Source organism: Episyrphus balteatus, chromosome 4, assembly GCF_945859705.1.
Source record: "Episyrphus balteatus chromosome 4, idEpiBalt1.1, whole genome shotgun sequence".
Lineage (NCBI taxonomy): Eukaryota > Metazoa > Arthropoda > Insecta > Diptera > Syrphidae > Episyrphus > Episyrphus balteatus.
The window spans coordinates 34,584,400-34,605,448 of NC_079137.1; the positions used below are offsets into that span (position 1 = coordinate 34,584,400).

The window sequence follows — 21,049 nt, forward strand, 5'->3', positions numbered from 1 at the left end:
TCTATTTGCTATACTCGGAATACGTAAGCAATGGGTACCTAATACATGTGCATTGCGTGCTTCAAAAGAAGAAGAAACATTTTCTATTGATTTGAATTTTGCAGGTAAATAAACTTATCAAGTTGTCTACTATGTACTTAAAAGTGATTTTACCAAGTATTCTTTGTTTTACGACATCATTGTTTATTTCTCAAATCTTAAAAAAAAATACTACAAAATACCTTAATAATGAGTAGCCATCATATAAATAGACATATCTTTACAACGAATAAAAAAAAAATATAGAAAAAACACAACTAATTAATAACCAAAACCTGGATCCAACAAGTCTAGCAACTCTGAAATATAGTTACGTAGTAAAAAAGTGACTTCTCCTTCGTCATTTTTGGTCAAATTAAATTAATATGTAAAATATTTACAATCTTAATTAAATACAAAGCAAAAATTTGTCTAAAATTAATAATGCAGTTTCCAGTTTGAAGTCCTTAAAACCGCATCATGGATCATGATTATGTGGCACTAGCACTCATACTTACTAAAAAAAAATGAAAAAAACTTGTTCACATTTTCCCGTTTTGTGAATAGTTAATTAAATTAAAAACAATTCGGAGGTAAATTATGCTTAATTGTTTGTTCAGTAGCATCACGTAATCAGTTATTAAAACACACAAAACACATTTTATTTATATTTTTTATTACTTTTTCCAATTAATAAAAAAAACTACGTCGGTCGGGAAAAACCTTCTTTTACCACTTTAACCACCAGAGAGCCACGACAAGTGAAGAAACAGAAAATGGCGGTTAGTCAACAAGGAGCAAAAGAGACAACTATATATCTACGTATGATATTTCAAAGGAGTAAAACAGATGGCAATATAAACATACCAAACAAATTTTTTTATTTGCTATCATAAAAAAAATATTTTTTTTTTATGAATTCACTATTAATTAATCCATTTTACAGGATAAGGAAAAAAAAAATCAATCGCGTAATCCATTATTACTCACCTAAAGAAAAAGTTAAATTATTTTATTTGCATTGCACGATGGAATATTACGATAGCAATACCAAAAAAAAAAAATCTCATCCGCAATGGAATTTTCACTGCGTGTGAAAAATTTTCACTTTTGACACATCAAAATGCACTTAAACAAATTTTCAACTTAAAAAACGTAAGAGCAACAGAGATAGAAATATAAACTTAATTTCATGTACGACGATTATTTTAGCAGAAATTAGTTTTCTCATACATGCGACTGTCTCGCTTTGACCGGTATATAGCTAAACTTTTCTTTCCAATTAGGAAATGGCAAAAATGATTTTTTTTTCGTAGTTTTTTTTTTTCTTTCTTGCACTAATTTTCACTTTTTTTCTTCTTATTTTTTTTTTGTAGACTTTTTATAATATTCAAATTGAAGTAGTTAAATTCAATAAAACACAAAAATAATAAATTGTTTAACGCGATAAAAGCGTTTAATTTAGATTTATATTTTTGGAAAATAAAATCATAAGAAAATGTTTTAACCGAATGTACGCCTGTAAAAATTTATACGACTGAACGAACCACCATAAACAAAAAATACCATGAACGAAAATTAAAAAAGACTGAAGGAATTTTGTGGAAAATGAACGAGTTGAAAAAGTAACGAGTAACGAATTATGATAGAAAAAAAAAACAACGAATGACAGTGGTGAGTTTTGTCGCGTTCAATAGATTTCACAACTTTAGGTCGTGTATAAATCGCTACGCTTTCATTCAGAATCGAAATCGAGTTGGATTAAGGCCGTGAGTGAATTGGGTGAAATATTTAGTTGGAGCTTAATTTTTGACACTATTGAGGTAAATAAAAAAAATTTCAGCTGTAAAAAATTTAACCTGCTCTTTAGCTGTGTGAATTCTTATAAATTTTAGACGTGGCTTAATAATTTGTTTATGCTGACTTTTCACGAGTCGATTTTATAGCCTGTTTTTACTGGAGCCCAAATGAGATAATTTCGAAAATGAGGTCAGTTCAGATTTCAAATTAAATTTTTTTTCTATGTCTGCTTCTACACGAAGATGCACACGAACAAGGGAGATAGTTCCAAAAAAAGGGAAGGAAGATTTTCTGTGAGTCTCCGGTCAAAAGATTTAAAACTCATTTTGACGTTTCTCTTTGATTTTGTTCTTTTTTTTTGCTGTTTTGCTTTATTTGATTTCGTCGGTCGCAGAGTTCGCTTCGTCAAATGTATATTATTCGGGTGTATAGTAACTTTTTTTAATTTATTCAATTTTAATTTAATAAATTATAGCGACCTGGAGACATAGCGATATGGTGATATGGCGACATAGCGACATGGCGACATAGCGACATGGCAACATAGCGACATATGTATATGGCGGCATGGCGACATGGCAACATAGCGACATGGCGATATGGCGGCATAGCGACATGGCGACATTGTGACATTGCGACAAAATTTTGCATTTTTACACCTTTTTGTTACACTGGATCGTGAATACCTCTATGGTGACACGGGTAGAGGTAAGGGTAATTTAAAAAAAAAATTTCCAAATTAGAACAACAGCGTTTAGGTGTGGAATATTTTTCATACAATTATCCCTACAGTTGCTGCATATACCCTTCGGTGTGGTCAGGCCTTTATGGAGGCATTTTCACAAAACGACAAAACATTTAATCGAGGCTATGATGATTTTAACTATGAAAATATTTAAAAAAATAGGTAAAAAATACTATTTTTTTCTCTGTGTGATAGTGAATATTATGGATTTGGATTTATTTTTCACATTTCAATTTCTTTACATCCAGATGTATTTTAAAATAGTGAATAATATGATCGTTAGTATTGGATGTTTTAATAAAGACTTGGCCACACCAAAGGGTACTTGCGGTAGCGGTACGGGTATTTGTATGAAAAATATTCCACACATAAACTCTGTTGTTCTAGTTTGGAATTTTTTTCATACAAATACCCGTACCGCTACCGCAAGTACCCTTCGGTGTGGCGAAGCCTTAAGGCCTTATAGAGTTTGTTATAAGATTTTGAATTTATGAATAAAATACCTAACATTTTATTGAATTTTATTTTACATTTTTTTGGGAAAAATATTATTTAAATTGAAAAAGAACACATTTTTTTACTTTCAAGGCTTGGCAACACCGAAGTGTACATGCGGTAGCGGTACGGGTAATTGTATGAAAAAAATTCCATATATGATCTGATGTGCCAGTTTGGAAGTTTTTTCATAAAAAATATCCGAGCCCTCAGAGATCTCTCTTTGTGGAACGCGCCTATTGTATTCTACTCACCACGGTGTTCAAGAACAAAACAAACAGTCCTAAAATATTTCTGTCAAACGTCAAAAATTATTCACCACACCATCGCACATGGTAGAGAGACCTCATTTAACAAATCAAAATATAATTTTTTTTTAACAAAGTAAAAATTAATATTACTCCAAAATCATGTTAAAAATGAAAGTTAAAAGTACAAATAAAGTGAAATCACTTAAAGAAAAAAAAGTTAAAAAAACAAAACTTAAAGAAACATTGGAAAAAGTTGAAAAACCCAAGAAGAAAGCCAAGAAAATTCCCCAAGATGTTGAACCGGTTGAAGAGGAGCTTCCTGTAAAAAGTGTAAAAAAAATCAAAGATAAAAAAACCAAGAAATCCAAATCAAAGACCAAATCTCACATGGAACAATTAGAAGGATTAAAAAGTCTTGATCCAGAATTTTATAAATTTCTTAAAGATAATGACAAAGAACTTTTGGAATTCAATATGCTCGACAGCGACGACGATGATGAAGATGCTGATGTAGACTCAAAGAAAAAGGATGACAAAGGTTTGGACTCCGCCGGGGAATCTGACAATGATGACGATGGTGAGGATGATGATAAATTTCATAAACCAAGTGCAGATTTAGAAGTAGCAAGTGATGAGAGTGACGCAGAGGAGGAAATTGAAACCGCTCCCGATGGCACACAAAAGATTACCCTCAATTTATTGCGACAATGGCAATTACAATTGCAAAAGCCTCATGTGCCCATAGACGTCGTTCGCAAGGTCGTCCAAGCCTTTAGCTCTGCATTGGCAAGTGTGTCAGGCGATGACTCAAAGATAGCTGCTTTCCGCGTAGAAGGAGCAGCTGCATTCAATGGCGTTGTGCAGCTCTGTGTCCTCAATATGCACCCAGCAGTGGTAAATGTTCTGGGAATCTCTGAAAAGACCAAGACTCCACTTCATAAAATGAAAAAATGGCCCAAAGTACGAAGCTGTCTCAGATACTATCTAATGGATCTAGTTAGACTTATCGAACATGTTTCTAGCGCTAACATCCTCACAGTTTTGCTGAAGCATCTCCACCAGATGGCCGGTATGATTGGCTCCTTTTCCAATATCGGCAAGACCACTCTCAAGCGTTTGATTGTTCTCTGGTCTACAGCTGATGAGACAGTTCGTGTTTTGGCTTTCCTTTGCATCTTGAAAATCACTAGAAATCAACAAAGTACCATGTTGAACCATGTCTTAAAGGCAATGTATATGTCTTATGTACGAAATTCAAAATTCGTATCACCAACTACTCTACCATCTATTAACTTTATGCGACGGTCTTTGGTTGAAATGTTTGCACTAGATTTGAATACAGCATACCAACATGCTTTTCTGTACATTCGTCAGTTGGCCATTCATTTGCGAAATGCAGTCATCTTGAAGAAGAAAGACAGTTTCCAATCGGTTTATAACTGGCAGTATGTGAATTCAATTCGTTTGTGGGTTGATTTGCTTGGGGCTACACACAACAAACCTCAGCTTCAGCCTTTGATCTATCCTCTGGTCAGTATAGTGACAGGAGCTATTAAGCTTATCCCAACAGCACAGTACTTCCCATTACGTTTCCATTGTATTAACTCGCTGATTAGTTTGTCAAAGCAAACAGACACCTTTATTCCTGTGCTTCCTTTTATACTTGAAGTCCTGAATAGTACTACCTTCAACAAGAAACACAGTGCGGTATCAATGAAGCCTATGCAGTTTACTTGCATTTTGCGATTGAATAAATCACAAATGGCCGAAAATGGATTCCGTGACGAGGTGGTGGAGAATGTCTGTGGGCTCTTACTGGATTATTTAGCACACGAATCTGCTACTCTGGCTTTTCCCGATCTTGTTGTCCCTACTGTGGTTACCTTGAAGCAATATCTGAAGGTGAGTTTATATGTTTTTTATTTGAATTTGTTGTATTTAGCATAAATTTGCTATTTTAAACTTTGTTTACAATTAATTAATAATTGTTTCTTACAAAATAAGTAATTGAGTCTAAGAATATTAGTTTCAATTTTAACATTAGATGGAAGATTATTGAAAATTTGTATCCCTTTAAAAAATAGCATAATTTTGTATTCTATTGGTTGTGTTCCTTTGGGCTCAGCAAAGTACTTTTTTACCGACTTCCAAAAAGGAGGAGATATTCTATTCGTCTGTATTTTTTTTTGTTTGTTAACTCATAACTTTGGACTGAGTGAACCAATTTTAATAATTCTTTTTGTATTGGAAAGCTGGTGGCTGCAATGTGGTCCCGTTTCAATTTCGTTGAGTTTTAGCCTTAAGAACTATTAGAAAAGCCTGGGGTCGAATTACGGCACACGATTACAATCATACGTTAACGTTTTGACTATTTTTGTCTCTATTTAATTATTAGAAAATGATAGTTACACATAGCAACCATTCGTTAACGAACGTATGCCGTAATTCGACCCTTGTTTTGATCAATGGAAGTCCGTTTTGTTTTTTGATAAAATGATTATTAGTACTTCTGAATCCATTCAAAGACATTTTTTCTATAAAAGAAATGGAGTTGAATACAACCACAAGTACTTAGCAGTAGATACTTAAGGCCAAAGGAACACAGCTATTATTTCTAAATAATGTTAAATGAAAATTATTATTATCACCCGTGTTCTGCTATTCGATTCACGTGAATCGAAAGATTTCCTTCCTTTACCACGTCAACATGGCTTTGAAAAACGCTAAATTTAGAAAGCAAAACGTTGTTTCCGTGTGTTTTAGAAATTTTAACGAAAAAAAAAGTTTAATTTTAACCCCCATTTCAACGCTTCTTATTTTAGACTTTTACGTGAATCGAATAGCAGAATACGGCCGTATTTCTTAAGTCATGTGTCCTTATTTCACCTCTTGTTATCAATCTTCTTTTTAAATAATAATAATAGGTAATAAATAAGTCTTATCCGTCCGATAACAACATACTTTTTGGTTGTCCTAGGATTAAGTTTTTAAAAAATATTTTTAGGTATAATAAAAATTATTTATGTAATCATAACACTTCATAGGATTTAACCGAATCAGAAAATAGACAATTCATAAAAAAAAATAATAATTGTCAAAAAAACAAAGAAAGAAAAATCAAGTCTGGGGTGGTATAGCACCCCTGTTGTCACCAAAGGTTAATTTTAAAGATAAACATTTAAGTATTTTTACAATAATTATTTTCTGTTTCATAGATAGCCATTTCAATGTATTTAACATATTGCTTATAGATGTGTAACGATCATATAATATGGATCTCAATCCTTTATTTTGTAACATTTGCAGTTTACTTATCATTAATTCAGACCCCAATAATAGTACTGTAGGGCAATACTCAAATTGTGGCTGTATAATGGATTTATGTATACAGGGTGTCCCACAGTCACCGCCCCAAATGAAAACCATGGATTCCTGAGGTCATTTTGTTTCATTCACTCAGTTTGTTTATTTTTTTTTTTTTTAATTACTTTCAGTAGCCTTTTTTATGAAAATAAACTGGGGTTTAATAAAAAGCACAAAAAATTTATACTCATTAACGTGTTTTTTTGACTTAAATAATATGAAAGTGTAAAAAACAACTTAAAAAACGAAGAAAGTTGTGTTTGATGCAAAATTGTGGAGAAACGGTTGTCCGCAGAAAAAAAAGTTTTGAAACAAAATAAACTGCAATAAATTCTTGATTGGTTGCAAAAAAAATCTTTCAAATCAAACGTAGTTTAGCAAAGATAAGGCCAGTTAAAGGACAAGAGAGCAAAAATCATAAAAACCGTGGTAACTCGAAAACGGGACGAAAACGAGAAAATTACCTCATAAGTTTTTCGACTTAAAATGACCTCAGGAATCCATGGTTTTTATTTGGGGCGGTGACTGTGGGACACCCTGTATACTTTAATTGCCATATAAATACTAAGTTTTTTTCGTATTCTTCGAAAAAACACGATTTTTGTAGCAATTGTGGATATTTGGTTTCTTATACACATTCAAATTCATTTACCCTTAATATTAATTTATTTTCTGGTAGTAACATTATTTTAGTTTTTTTCCGTGTTTAGTTTAAGTTTGTTCATGTTAAGATAGTTTTTATTTTATTTATATCTGTTACTAATTTTTCTACACTTACATTTATCTCCTTATCTTCAATGTAAAATAAACCATCATTAGCAAGTAACTTTAGTTTACAATATTTTAAATCATTTTTAATATCGTTAATATGTATTATAAACAATAGTGTGCCCAGAATTGAACCTTGTGGTACACCCAAATCAGAATTTTAAATTTCTTATGATTTTTTTTTTTGTTTTCCAGAAATGCAAGAACTCAAATTACTCACGAAAACTGAAACAAGTTCTGGATAAAATTGTCGATAATGCCAAGTTCATCGAGAATGAACGAAGAAAGATAAACTTTGGTCTTAAAGACACAAGTCTGGTTCAGTCGTGGGAAACCAAGATTCGAAATAGCGGAACACCACTTGGAATCTACTACACTAGCTGGGTTAAGACGCATGAGACAAAGAAACGTCGTCAAGCTGCAGAAACTGATGATATCAATGACTACGATGTGCCAATGATTAAGAGGCAAAAGATCGATAAGAAGACGGGTAATGATGGTGAAGTCGAATTGTTCCCATCAGATTCGGAAGACGAAGGTCTGAACAACATACTTAAGGATGAAGAAGATGGGCCAAAGGTTGAAGTGAAGAAACAACCCAAACAAAAGAAAGAAAAGAAACTTAAAAAGCAAAAAGAAATTCCTGCCCCAGTTGTAGAAGATGAGGAAGACGATGGAGCAGATGCGGCTATTGATATTGTTAAGGATTTAGATATGGATGATTGGTAGACTTTTTAATAACAATTAATAAACATTTTATTGTTTTCTAAAACTTGAAACAAAATTATTCTTTTTTTACTGGATCTTTGCCAGGAATAGCTTCATATTCATTGTATTTGGGAAATGATTCATAGCCAATTTCTGATTTGGTTTTTCTCTCTTCTGATGTTCCATGAATTTTATCTAATTCAGCTGCATTACGTTTTTTCAATTCAATAATTTGCAGATTGCGCACTAGTTCTTCTCTTGTTGGTGGTTCTTGCCTGAGAAAAATGCAACAATGAAATAATGCGCAATTAATTTTTTATTATGCATCAAAAATAAAAAATTATTTGGGTACCTTCGAAATCTTAGCCATGCTTCCCATTCAGCGGTCATTTCTTGATCGAATGCTTCTTTATCGGATGGTTCAAACCATCTGGATGGTTTTCTTTTTCCAATTGATGGATTTGCTGGGATTTCAAAGTATTTATTACCAAAATAATCTTCGCCCATGTAATTACCACGAATTTGTCGTGGTTTAAATGAATTGAGGAAATTTTGAAAAACTATTTTAATAATATCACGAGTTGGTTTCGACATTTTTTTGTATTTCGTTTAAAAATAAATAATTCTAGGAATAATAATAATTTACTTTTTTATTTTATTACACAAAGTTATGTATTTGTGCGTTTTGAGGTTATTTTGAAAACGTCAAATAAATTTGATCAGCTGTTTTTCAAATTCACCACGGTGCAATCACAATAATGAAAAGTCGTGTTCGCTTTCTTGATATTAGCTCTGTTCACTGACGCTGTGCTGGACTGTTCTAGGCAGAAAAGTACAGCTTTTTGCTGTTCATTGACTTTTTTTTCTGTGCGCTCAACTGTTCTAGTTTGCTGTTCATTGACAAACCTAGAACAGTTTAGAACAGGATTTTCTGTTCTTGCTTTTGAGTCAGATCAGGTTAGAACAGATTCGTGTGAGAAGTGTCAAAATCAAAGCTGTTATTTTTTGTTTTTGTTTTGATTTAATTGTGCTAATATTTCTCAATCGTGGTGTTCGTGGTTTTTATAACTAAAAACAATTTTTAATTATATTTTTCGCAGTGAAAACATAAAAAAATAACGAGAAACGATAAACAAAAAATTCGTATAATTTACAATTTGTTTTTTATTTTGACAACTGACGTTTAAATGACTGTTCTAACTTGTTTTGAAGTTTCTCACGAAACTGTGCTGTCCTGTCCTGTTCTGATCTAGAAAAATCCTAGTTGAACATACTTATTTTGTGGGTTCCTTTTTGTTCTATTCGGAGACAAGAAAAAACTTACCAAATTACAAAATCAAACATACTTTTTACAAAATAAATTCACCACACACAAGTCCAACTGTCAAGCATGTCATGGCTTGTTTATATTTTTTCTCGAATCAACACACGTTTTGTTACTTCCTCCATAATTTCAGTTTCTCAAAAAATAAAATTATTAATTTCTTTCCCGATCGATAAAACACCTCAAGCATAATGGCCTTAAAACAAAACCGTGCTCGCCTATCGAAAGGAATTCTCGAAATGAAATTCATGCAACGGACCAAGGCAAAAGTCGACAAAGAAATCGAGGAAGCCGAAGGACGAGCCATGTACTCGAGCGAGATCACAGACAAAATGAATCAAAATTCTAATTTTATCATCGAACCAAGTTTTATGTACTGCGAGGGTCTTATCGAAGGAAGACTCAGTTATCGTGGTATGAATCCAGAAATTGAACGTCTCCTTGAATTGGAACAAGAAGAAAAGGACAAAAAGACGAGACCACCTCCACAAGCGAATGACGTGTCGGACAAGGATATGCAAGCTTTTTACGAAAATAATTTAGCAAGGACAATGCAGAAAAAGTTCGATAAGAAAAGGAAGAGTAATGACAACAGCAAAGGAGGAAATAAAAAGTTGAAATTTCAAAAGCCAAAAGAAGATGACTGAAAAAGAAAATTGATGTTTCAAAGATTGCATTGTATATAATACTATTTCATGATTAAAATAGAATTAAAATTTTAGCTGTTACGTGTTTCATTCTTAAAAAAAAAGAACTACTTATGATTGTTGCTTGCTTTTTGTTCCTTTATCTAGCTATTAGATGGGACGTCCTCTTGGTACTTGCATCCCTTATTCTAGCGCTCATACGTTGATTAACTTAAGCATCTATGTTAACTCGCCTTATAAGTAACAAGCATTCCAAACGCTTATCATGTAGTATCTTTTTGATCTATGATGTTTAGCCATTAGGAACAAATCGATTTGGTTTGTTTTGACAGAAAAGAAATGCGTCTATACCAATAGAGCTTCTCTGATTTCGAGCTATAATGTTTTATTTCTCAATTGCTTTCATTTCATTTATCTCTCTATATTCCACATTTGAATCATTTATTTGCAAAACATGATAAGTCCACCTTTTTTCAAAATTCGTTTTTTTGACTAAATTTGTACTCCAGGGATAACCACGTCTGTCTTTAAAATATCAACTATTTACTCCATCTATATCCGATTTTAGAGCTACGCGAAATATTTTTTTAGTATCAAAAACAGAATAAGTCCCGGACTTATCATCTTTTGAAAATAAACAACAGCTTCTTTTTGTGTAAGTGGTATATTAGATTAATGGCTGAAAATCTTAAGTTTAAAGCTACTTTAAAGTTAAATTAGCAGTCCGGACATTGTATTTTATTCTCAAATACAATTGTTTGATAGACTGGGGCTAAAAGCAAAATTGCATATCCATTTAAAAACTAATTTCACATCCGTTTATTTTCAAAGTATGATAAGTCCAAAAGCGTTTTTATTTTTTATCTTTTGAGCTATCGCTCCAAAAACTAAAAACGAAACGGTATTTTGTAGCTAGGCAAGAGTTCTACAGAATAAATTTTTTATAAATTTTTCTACGCATATCAAAAGAAAATAGAACGTTTTTTTCTTCTCCTGAAAAATTTAAAATCATGGACTTATCATCTTTTGCAAATAAATGATTCATTTCTGGTCAAAGGCAATCAGTGTCGAGTTTTTTTGGTTTATTCAAAGCAACGCTGCATAAATAACCGCTGTAGAGTTAGTGGTGAGACTGTCTGTTCTTTAACAAACCGAATACATTTCTTACAAATTAAACCAGTTAGAGCTTTTGGTTCAGCGGTGTAGATTACAGATATCTGTTTATTAGTTTACTTAAGATCATCGTAATTTATTTTTTGAAGAAAGTTCTGGGCATAAACAGTTGAGGTGTGGTATAGTTTTCTCTTCTTCTTCATCCATGCAACTTCTGCAGAAGTCTTTTGAGATAACGCAGATTCTAGTGGCGAGTCCGCCTATACAAATATGTAATATCCAAGAAAGGATAGGCAGGATTTCCCCTTGGAATCTGTTGCAGGCAATGGAAACGGAAAGAGAATTTAAGGTTATCCTTCAAATTGTCTGAGGTGGACCTCAATGCAATGTTGACTTGGAAGTCATTGGCAAATGCTAGCTGGGGAGTGATTTAGTTGGAAATGACTTGGAATTGATCTTGTAAATGAATTAAAAAATGATAGTGTGACCAATAGACATATTGCTCCACTGAGAGATGGCTACGAGATTCCATTATCACAAATTGCACAATTATTTTTCATACTTTTACTTATGCACCTCATTCTTTCGGTTTGGACACATGCAGGGAACTCAAAGCCACCTTCTAAAAAAGATAGCCCTCCTTTATGTCATCTCTGCCAATTCAATCAAATCTTATCTATCAAACAATTAACAAAAGATTGCTCAAAAGTAAATGATTTACATATGTAACTCACTTTTCCATACTAATTTAATTGACCTTCTGTCAATTATCTCAACAGAAAACATTATAAACGCTTATAAACTTCTAAAACTCGAAACCTTTATATATAAATTAGTCTTGGTAAACACCGTTCACGAGGCCGCCGGGGGCGGAACTTGCTTGAATTACGTATTGGTCACAGCGGTTTCTAGCCTCCTGCGATCCCACGAATGTATAATATTTTATCTTAATTTTTAAATCTAAATATTATAAATTTTAGAGCCGAAATATTCTGATAGTTTGTGCTATAAATTTAATTACATTGTAAATTTATTTATATTGTAATAAATAGTAATAATAATATATGGAGTTAAAAAAATGCATAAATGTGGTGCAATGTTACCATTGCAAAAGTGTTATTTCTTACTAAAAAAAACACCCTTTGACCCGAAATATTTTGGTACCCATATTTTATTATTTTTGTCTATGATATATGTATGAAACTTTCATGGAAAATTTTACTAATTTTACTATTTTCAAAGAGTAATTGATAATATTTTGACTCTTGCTTCTTAAGTAAAAGACTGTTCATAAAGAGTCCAATAACTTTGTACATGATGGTTGGGACATTTTGGTATTAATTTTAATAGATCGGGCGTTAAAAATTAAGTCAAAATCATGTATCATATTAATTATAATGATTCATTACCCAAACTATGATATGCAACAATGCGATTGCAACACAGAAAAACTCTTGTATATACCCTTCCGAATGGAATACAAGGTGGCTCAATATCTCAAAATAACTTTTATATTGAGTACTACCAATGATGTTAATTTCATGCTTTTATCACAAAGCGCACAATTGAGCTCTTTTTTATGCTAAGCCGCTCCACTAAATCAGGGAAGTAATCAGTTATTGAAATTGAATTTAACGAAGATGCCTATGCAGGAACAAAAATCGTAGTAATGTTAAAAAAAATGGTTTTAAAAAAGTTCTTTTTAATACATTTTTTTTAAACATAATTATCGCAAAAATTAAAAATATATTTCAAGAAACATAACTTCATCGCTTTACTAATACTAAAAAAAAATTGGGATACCTTACAAACCTTTGACCTAAGACCTCTCAGATTTAATTGCATGCAACGCATAAGAAAAATCATCAACTGGTATCCATTGCCACTTATTTGACCAGAATTCATAAATGCATCCTTTTAACATGATCGTATCACAGTTCACTAAAAATAAAAACAAAAGTATTTTCTAATTTTAGTTGTCTACCCAAAACCAAAGTGTAAAGGTACATACAGGCATTTAGAATTTTCATCAATTCCTTTGGAGCAATTAGCTTTTCCCAATGATGAGTTCCCTTTGGCACTAAATTGAGCAAATATTCTGCTAAAATTATACCAGTAAACCACATAACTGGGGTTTGATTAAGTGTTGTTATAAAAATTGATCCTCCTGGCTAAGATTGTATGCAAATAAACATCAACAAAACTAAACAGAATATAAAAAAAAGTCTTACTTTTAGGCAATCAACGCAGGATGTAAGAAAAGCTGGCTTATTGTCAATGTGTTCTATAACTTCAGATACAACCACTGCATCGTATTTTTCCAGATTGTCCATAACATGAATATCAAGTGGTTCCATTCGATACTGAATTCTTGAAGTCAGCTCCGGACTGCAATCATTTAGATGCTGTTTGGCAACCTTGATAAGTTCATCACTCAAATCGATTGCTATAATATCGGCATGTAAGCGAGCAAGACTTTCAGTAAGAATTCCTCCACCACAACCGACTTCTAAAATTTTCTTGTCTTTAAGAACTTTTGTGGTATGTTGAAGTTCTGAATCAACAGTTCCAGCAGAGATTAAACCATCTCGAACAAAGGGAATTCTATATTGAATAAAATTATAATGAGCTCTTTAAAAAGGAAGGTAGAAATAACCTTATTGTATTCATGGCATGAAGGCCTTTGAGTTGGCCAGCTGGATCCCACCATTCGGCTGCTAATTTTGAATGGTGTTCCACTTCAAAGTTAGGTGATGTCGTTGGATTTGGATTTAATTGTTGGTCGTCGATTTTGGGTGTAGTTGATTGTTGCGAAAGGAATCGCAATTGAAATTGTATAATTCTGGTGAAATTCAAATATTATTATAAAAATAGAGAAGTTGAATGAATATTTTAACCTTTTGCCATGAATGACTTTTCTGAGGGGTGATAACAGGCTTATGGACATTGTAGCACAATTTTGTTTCAAGAAAGAAATTCGAATTCAATAATTTTGTTATTATCGGAATTTGTTTTTATTTATTTTTTTTTCGAGTTGGAATATCTTTTTTCAGAAGAGTGTTTTCAAACCGGTAGGTTTTTTTTTGTTTAACTTGTGACAGTTTGTTACGTGTTGGTGTTGCGTTCAATGAAATAAATTTGAATTTTCGTTCTAAATTCTTGGAAGCTCCTGATTGGTCAGCTGTCATACAAAGTAAAGGCGCACACACACCATACATAAAAGGTATGCGGAAGCGGTGCACAGTACACATAAAAGGCTTGGCCACACCGGAGGGTATGCGGTAGCGGTACGGGTAGAGGTAACGGTACTTGTATAAAAAAATTCCAAACTGACATATCAACGTTCAGATGTGGAATTTTTTTCATACAAGTACCGTTACCTCTACCCGTACCGCTACCGCATACCCTCCGGTGTGGCCAAGCCTTTAACCTTCCGAAGGCAAGGCTTTTTTCTACGTGGATAACATTATCATTGTAAATACTTATTAATTTTTTTATAAAATAAAAAATAAAAACTTACAACAACATTTTAATGAAAGTAACTAACTGACTTCAATATAAATAAATTCTTGACCGATCGATAGAGAATTACAGAACCAGAACCAAAAGAATATACCCTTTTTCAAGTGGTGGGGTGATGGGTAACCCCACTTGCCTTCGGAAGGTTAAAAAGGTAATATATTCCGGAATGACATTGGTCGCCAGATTGTCAAAACATGACACTTTGGCGACCAATGTCAGCTACCGAATTCTTAATTGCTTAAAATACCGACGAAAAACGCACAAAAACCGATAAACCACGCACACCACTAATTTTTAAACAATTATTTACCATTTCATGCGATGAAACACGAAGAAAATCTGTTATTTTTCAATTTATAATATTTTTAAATTAATTTTAAAAGCAACGGATATCGCCCTCAACACAAAAAAGAAGACTTTAATTGTAACCGATAGTCTGTCAACTTTAAAGGCGTTACAAAACACAAACAACAGGACCGCCATCAACTTAGCAGCACTTAGTGGGGATTTTCAAAATTTTTTATGCAAATAATTAGGTGAGAATTAGGTGAAATTTAGTGAATCAATTTTACAATTTGGTGAATCATAGTTTAAAAGTTATTAACAAATTACGTAAGGCGTAAAGTTAGCAGCACTTGGTCTGTTGCTGGATAGTGGAGGGGAGAGGAGCGTGGATAAGGAAGAGTTGATATGGCAGTGAAACTACCATACCGTGGCAGGAACATCTGGAAAGGAAAGAGGAACACAGTGAAAAAGGGAAAGAGTGTCTACTCCCGAGAACTTGGCCTGCTTGCTGTGCGCAGCTTCAGCTCGTCGGATGTGGGGGGGATCTTGTTCCCGGAAGTAAACTTCACCAGCAGCCAAAAACATAAATCAGGCCGAGAACAGAACAAAATTCAAAATTGGACCCGGACGGACGTTCACCACCCCAAGGGCACTGCCGGTGTTGTTGCAGTGTGGCCTTTTACCCACCCAACCATGAGAATCCTCGGCCATTTTGGATTCTCCCAAATACGTTGTCGTTCCACTGGAAATCAGGTCCTTACCATCGTTGAAACTCAGCTACCATCAGCACCCCTGAAAATTTCTTTAATGAACCATCGTTTCACTCAAGTGAAACAAAAACAAAACAAAACAAATTATCACTTGTTCTTTTTAACATGGGCGTCTCAACTTTTATTCTTTACGAAAATAATTTTTATCAGATGAGAAATAATTTTAAACATAACTTAAATTAACAGAAAAAAAATAAATTAACAAAAAAAAATTAACTAACCAAGAAAACCAAAAAAAACTAAGCAAAACAAAAGAAAAATGTAACAAAAAAAACGATTCCTTTTCGAGGCAATGAACAAAAAAAACAATCAGGATACCCTTTGTGGTACCTACTCAAATACACAAAAAAACGTCCCAGGATCCCCAACCCCTAGAGAGCTCTTTGGAGGTCCTAACCCTAGGAAAATAAAAATTTCGAAATCCGCGTGGACCCCTGTGGAATTATTTTTTTTTTATCACTTACAATGTAAATTTTAATATTTTTGAATTTTAAGAAAAAAGAACCAAAACAAAATATATTGAAAAAAATGTAGTTAAAACGCCAAAAAAAATAAATAATTAATAAATAGAAACAACACAAACACATAAATTTTAAAAACGGTCCCGTTTTTGTTGGACACGTGTAGATGGGGTGAACTTTCTTTTATATTTTTGGTAGATTTCCTTTGTTTTAGGTGTATTTTTGATTTTTTTTATTGTTTAAAAAAAACTCACTGCGACCTTTGTTTTTATTATTGCAGGCGAGTACTTTCGTTTTCTTTTTAGGGCAATTCAGGGGTACTTTTGTATAGACCAGCCCTCAAGTCTTACTGGGTGCTTCGATGGACGGCCTAAGGCTCCCTTCGCAAAGCGGTGTCGAAGTCAGTTGACTGTGGACCAGGACACAATTTTCTTTCTTTTTATCCAAAAAAAAGAGGTTGAAAAATAATGAATTTTTAATAACGGTGCGGCGGCCCAGTCCTTTTATGACAATCTGGGACCGCCGATAATAAACCTAGGAAATTCGCTTTGGTTTAAAACTATAAAAAAGTTGCTACAAATTCGCAGAACTCACCACTTTTTATTATTTTGCAATTTATAATTTTGTTCACCACAAATTCATATAGGAAATTCAATTCCAAAAAAAGTTTCAAATCACAAAGATCAGTGATTGCGTTCTAAAGAAAATAATGGCAAAATAAAACATTAACAAACCACTCAACACTTGGTTTTTTCTATTTAAAAAAATTACCGAAATGAACTTTTCACCACTATTTATTTTTTTTAATTTTTTTTTTTTAAATTTTTTTCTAAATAAATTTTTATTTGAAATTAGTTCAGTTTATTTAAATTTTTTTCTTGTTTTGCCTTAAAAAAAACTTTGGCAGCAATAGCACAACCGATCGGTATCTGGGTTAACTTTCGAATGACACGAGTTCGGTGAGATGTCAAAAGCCCGATCTTCAATGTGAAAAATAAAGTAAGGGAAAACCACTTTGACATTTGGCGGAGTACCTCAAAAAAAAATGGTACCGCATGTTAAATCTAACTGGACAAACATCACCCGATTCACATCTCTCAATATAAACTTTATATACACTCTTGTAAGTATTGGTGAGCATTTCTATATCCCCCCTTTCTACCTTCGAATTCGAACTTAATTATGGGGCACGTTCAGAAAAAGGGAAATTACTTTGATGCAACCATCCACCAATAGATGGCCATTGTAAGGTTAAGGGTGTGATTATATTGGCTTATTGGAGGTTTAAGTTTGGTTTGTACGTAAAACTACAATTATAACGCGCAACATGAACATCGACAAAAAGTACGTATTGAACAAATAAAAACAAAAATCAACACGTGTAAACGTTAATTATTGTATGGTTTCCATGTCAAAACTCATAAAAAAACATTAAAGTGGGTTTACATTGCATTGCCAGCAAACAAAATTACTAACATACATTTACTTCTATAAGAAGTATAATGTACCACACGAGGATAATAAATCATCTTAATTTTATTTGTTTCTTTAATTTCATCAATGAAAATCTAGATAATTAAATTTTTCTCTTTCTATCATCCGTCTCCTTTCCTCAAAATTTCCATACTAATTTGAGCCGCCGTCGGACCCGTTTCTGAGCCGCAGTCGGACTCAGCTCCACCCGAGTCGGAGCGGATTCGGACTTGTTTGCTTGAAGGTAGGCACAAATCGGCTCATTCAACTCGACCCTCATGTAACCATATAAAGTACGAAGTCTGAACAATGGTTGGTCGGTGTCAGTCCATAGACTATAATTTATGACACATCAAGGCATAACCAAAACACATTAAATGGCGGAAAAACTGGGTAAGTACTAAACTTATTATTTTAATTTTCCTAATTACTTTTATATCCCTATCTGTTTTTATTGTTCTAAAATGTTAATGAATACTTATATTAAGTTTTTCTTATATTTTCAGATTGCCCGCATCGGACAAAAGGCCCAAATATTCATTAGCATTCAAGTGAGTACTCTGCATATCGGTTTGCAAACATTTGTTTACATTTTTTTTTTCTTTTCTTTCTTTTTCATTCTAGGTCTAGGGGGCAGTTCAACAGGCGTCCGCAACAAAATTTGCTACTTATTGGGATATATTCCCAATAAGGAGTAAAAATAAACGAAGTGAAGTCGGTCGCCTGGAACATAAGAAAACTTGTGGATGGTTATGCTCTAGGCGGTCGCAGAAAAAAACTACGATACTTCCTATACCGGAATGCAACGCAGGTAAAGGTATGTAACGGCACATTTCCTTTTTAAATTAATTTCCCTCTTTGATTAATTTTTTTGTTTGTTCGTTTTCAGCATCATAAAGTGTGACGTTCAGCATCAACGAAAGGTAAATACTATCGGCCATGGTGTCCAAGTCGGGATAGTAAATAAATTAAAGAACAAATAAGAACCGAAAAAAGTACAAAACAAAACAAAACAGATATACCAAAAACAACAGAAAAATGGGTATGGATCATCGACATAAACAGGACCATAAAAGTGAGCGACTACTGAGTCATTTGCATTCATTCAATTCAGGTACGTACATCATTTTGTCTTATTTTAAGTGGCATTTGTGGATTTAAAGTTTTGTTTCTTTTCATTATTTTTTTTATGCGCTGTGGGGAAAAACCCACGATTGAAGCCGGGCACAAAAAAAAAGGTGTCAAGGTATAGTCAACTTTTTTTTCTTTCCAACACCCATCCGACGCCGCTTCAGTAAAGGTTAGTACCACTCTCTTATAGCGTATTCAAACCTAATACTTTTTTTCTTTTATTCATTTTCAACAGATTGTATTTATTGAGTGATATGGGGACAAAAGTCATTGACATTGAGTTGTGGACCATCTTTACAACCTATTTTACTGCACATATAACTGGTGAGCTTTTAAGTATTTTTATTTACGTATTCTAGTATTAAGTATTATTTATTAAAAATATAAATCAGTCAAGCATGCAAAACAACACAGTTAAATAAATAAATTTCAATAAATAAATAAATTAATAAATGTGGTAAAAATAAAAACTTAAATCTAGTATCACAGTTATATAAAATGTCAAGAAAATAAAAAAAAATATAAATATCACAGATCGAAAAAGAAAAAAAATGAACTATGTTAAAACTAATCCAAAATTAAGTAAATATCACAGATTAAGAAAAATATAATTAACTAAACTACACCTAAACTAAAATTAAGTAAATATCACAGATTATAAAAAAAATTTAACTAAATTATCAGTCTTTAAAATTTATTATCAAAAATTTATAAAATCACAGATGCTTATTAGTTTTATCACAGTACCTAAGTATATAATTTAAATTCTAATCAATACATATAACAAAATATCAATAAATAACATTAAGTAACATAAGTAAAACTAATTTTAAGCATGCAGTTAATAAAATTTATAATAAAACATAAAATTTCTTTGTTTTTATCAAACATTTTCAGGTACTTTTTAGATTTTCTTAGATTTCGGTTATTGCCTCCACTTTTTCTTAAAATTAGGTTTCTTTACGTTTGAAAATTGTTAGGAATCGGCAAATTTTCCGAAATCGGTTTTCGAACTTCAGATTAAAAATCATTTTAGCTCGGTTTATTAACACATACGTTTACATTTAGTTAACAACAATTAGAACACAATATAAATCAATAAATAAAACAATAAAGTAAATAATAAATTCATGCAACACAAATGAAAACAAATAAATAAATAAATAATACTTAGGGACTTTAATAAGAAATGCAACACAATTTTAACAATCGTCTTCAATAGCGTTTTTGAAATAAAATTTTAATTTTTTTCATTGTTTTAAATCTTTCGCGTGAAATACTCCAATTCTTTTGCCATTAAGATTTTCTAATTCATACATATTGTTTCCAATTTGTTTAATTATTCGGCATTTAACATATTTCGGCGAAAGTTTCGATGACAAATATTTTGAGGAATCACTTAATATGAAGTTCCTTCGGTAAACTTCTTGTCCAGGCACATATCTTGTATTTTTCGTTCGGACATTGTATATTTTCGCCGATTTCTCGTTTGCTTTTAAAATATTTTCACGAATTTGATTTCGAATACATTGCAATCGGCTTTGTGGGGGAAGAATTAACAACTCGTTGTCGTCCATCGCGTTCAACTTCTTCGCAAGTTCATAACTACTACCGTGCATCATCATATTAGTGCCAAATAAGGCATAATATGGGGATACACCAGTAGCACTATGAACTGCACTCCTTAACGCACACGCTATATCGCTAAGATGCGTATCCCATTCTCGTTGATCATTTTTAAGGTATGATCGGATAGCAGCTAACAACGAGCGGTTAACCCTTTCCGACGCATTCGATTGCGGTGAATAAAAAGCCGTTTTAAAATGCCTTATGCCGTATTTGCTTATAAGATTTTGGAACTCTTTTCCAACAAATTGTTTTCCATTGTCAGAATGGATTATGTTCGGAACTCCAAACATATTAAAAACATCTTCCTTCAAAAATTTTATCACTTTCGACGAAGTTGCATTTCTTAACGCTTTTAATAACACAAATTTGGACAGATGATCTAAAACAACAAAAACATACACATTTCCTAATTTTGACCTAGGATAAGGCCCTAAAAAGTCAATGTATATTTTCTCGAAAGGACGATTACTACAATAGGACGTTACAATTGGGGGACGGGTTACTTGATTTGACGCTTTACATTGCTTACACACATTACAATTAGAA

The 21,049-nt window shown here is 32.6% G+C and overlaps 5 protein-coding genes and 1 long non-coding RNA gene across 12 annotated transcripts in view; 3 read left to right on the top strand and 3 right to left on the bottom strand.

The window, feature by feature from the left end:
* LOC129918901 (serine/threonine-protein kinase 10) overlaps positions 1-1,569 on the bottom strand; it is a 247,701-nt gene extending 246,132 nt beyond the window's left edge. For 6 of the 7 annotated variants that reach the window (XM_055999657.1, XM_055999660.1, XM_055999658.1 and 3 more), the window contains exon 1: positions 1,009-1,569. The gene's annotated coding sequence lies outside the window, so the exon portion shown is untranslated. Of the gene's footprint in view, positions 1-536; positions 909-1,008 lie in introns of those variants that run through there. The other variant, XM_055999654.1, reaches the window with a different exon arrangement.
* A 1,795-nt stretch (positions 1,570-3,364) lies between these two features.
* LOC129918704 (nucleolar complex protein 2 homolog) lies at positions 3,365-8,191 on the top strand. Its single transcript, XM_055999404.1, has 2 exons — positions 3,365-5,211; positions 7,636-8,191. Exons 1-2 carry the CDS (start codon positions 3,469-3,471, stop codon positions 8,167-8,169), a joined length of 2,277 nt encoding a protein of 758 aa, XP_055855379.1. The 5' UTR covers positions 3,365-3,468; the 3' UTR covers positions 8,170-8,191.
* Positions 8,192-8,207: 16 nt separating this feature from the next.
* Positions 8,208-8,851, bottom strand: LOC129918706 (NADH dehydrogenase [ubiquinone] 1 alpha subcomplex assembly factor 2). Its single transcript, XM_055999405.1, has 2 exons — positions 8,501-8,851; positions 8,208-8,423 (listed from the first exon to the last, which is right to left on the bottom strand). Exons 1-2 carry the CDS (start codon positions 8,740-8,742, stop codon positions 8,225-8,227), a joined length of 441 nt encoding a protein of 146 aa, XP_055855380.1. The 5' UTR covers positions 8,743-8,851; the 3' UTR covers positions 8,208-8,224.
* A 677-nt stretch (positions 8,852-9,528) lies between these two features.
* LOC129918587 (M-phase phosphoprotein 6) lies at positions 9,529-10,155 on the top strand. The gene has a single exon (XM_055999204.1). It carries the CDS (start codon positions 9,664-9,666, stop codon positions 10,117-10,119), a length of 456 nt encoding a protein of 151 aa, XP_055855179.1. The 5' UTR covers positions 9,529-9,663; the 3' UTR covers positions 10,120-10,155.
* Positions 10,156-13,036: 2,881 nt separating this feature from the next.
* LOC129918491 (ubiquinone biosynthesis O-methyltransferase, mitochondrial) lies at positions 13,037-14,339 on the bottom strand. The gene is made up of 5 exons (XM_055999078.1): positions 14,130-14,339; positions 13,889-14,074; positions 13,464-13,836; positions 13,244-13,403; positions 13,037-13,173 (listed from the first exon to the last, which is right to left on the bottom strand). Exons 1-5 carry the CDS (start codon positions 14,177-14,179, stop codon positions 13,052-13,054), a joined length of 891 nt encoding a protein of 296 aa, XP_055855053.1. The 5' UTR covers positions 14,180-14,339; the 3' UTR covers positions 13,037-13,051.
* A 3,723-nt stretch (positions 14,340-18,062) lies between these two features.
* Positions 18,063-19,764, top strand: LOC129918281 (uncharacterized). Its single transcript, XR_008772942.1, has 5 exons — positions 18,063-18,136; positions 18,250-18,294; positions 18,368-18,560; positions 18,633-19,043; positions 19,110-19,764. It is a non-coding gene; the product is annotated as an uncharacterized LOC129918281 (long non-coding RNA).
* Positions 19,765-21,049: the final 1,285 nt, after the last annotated feature.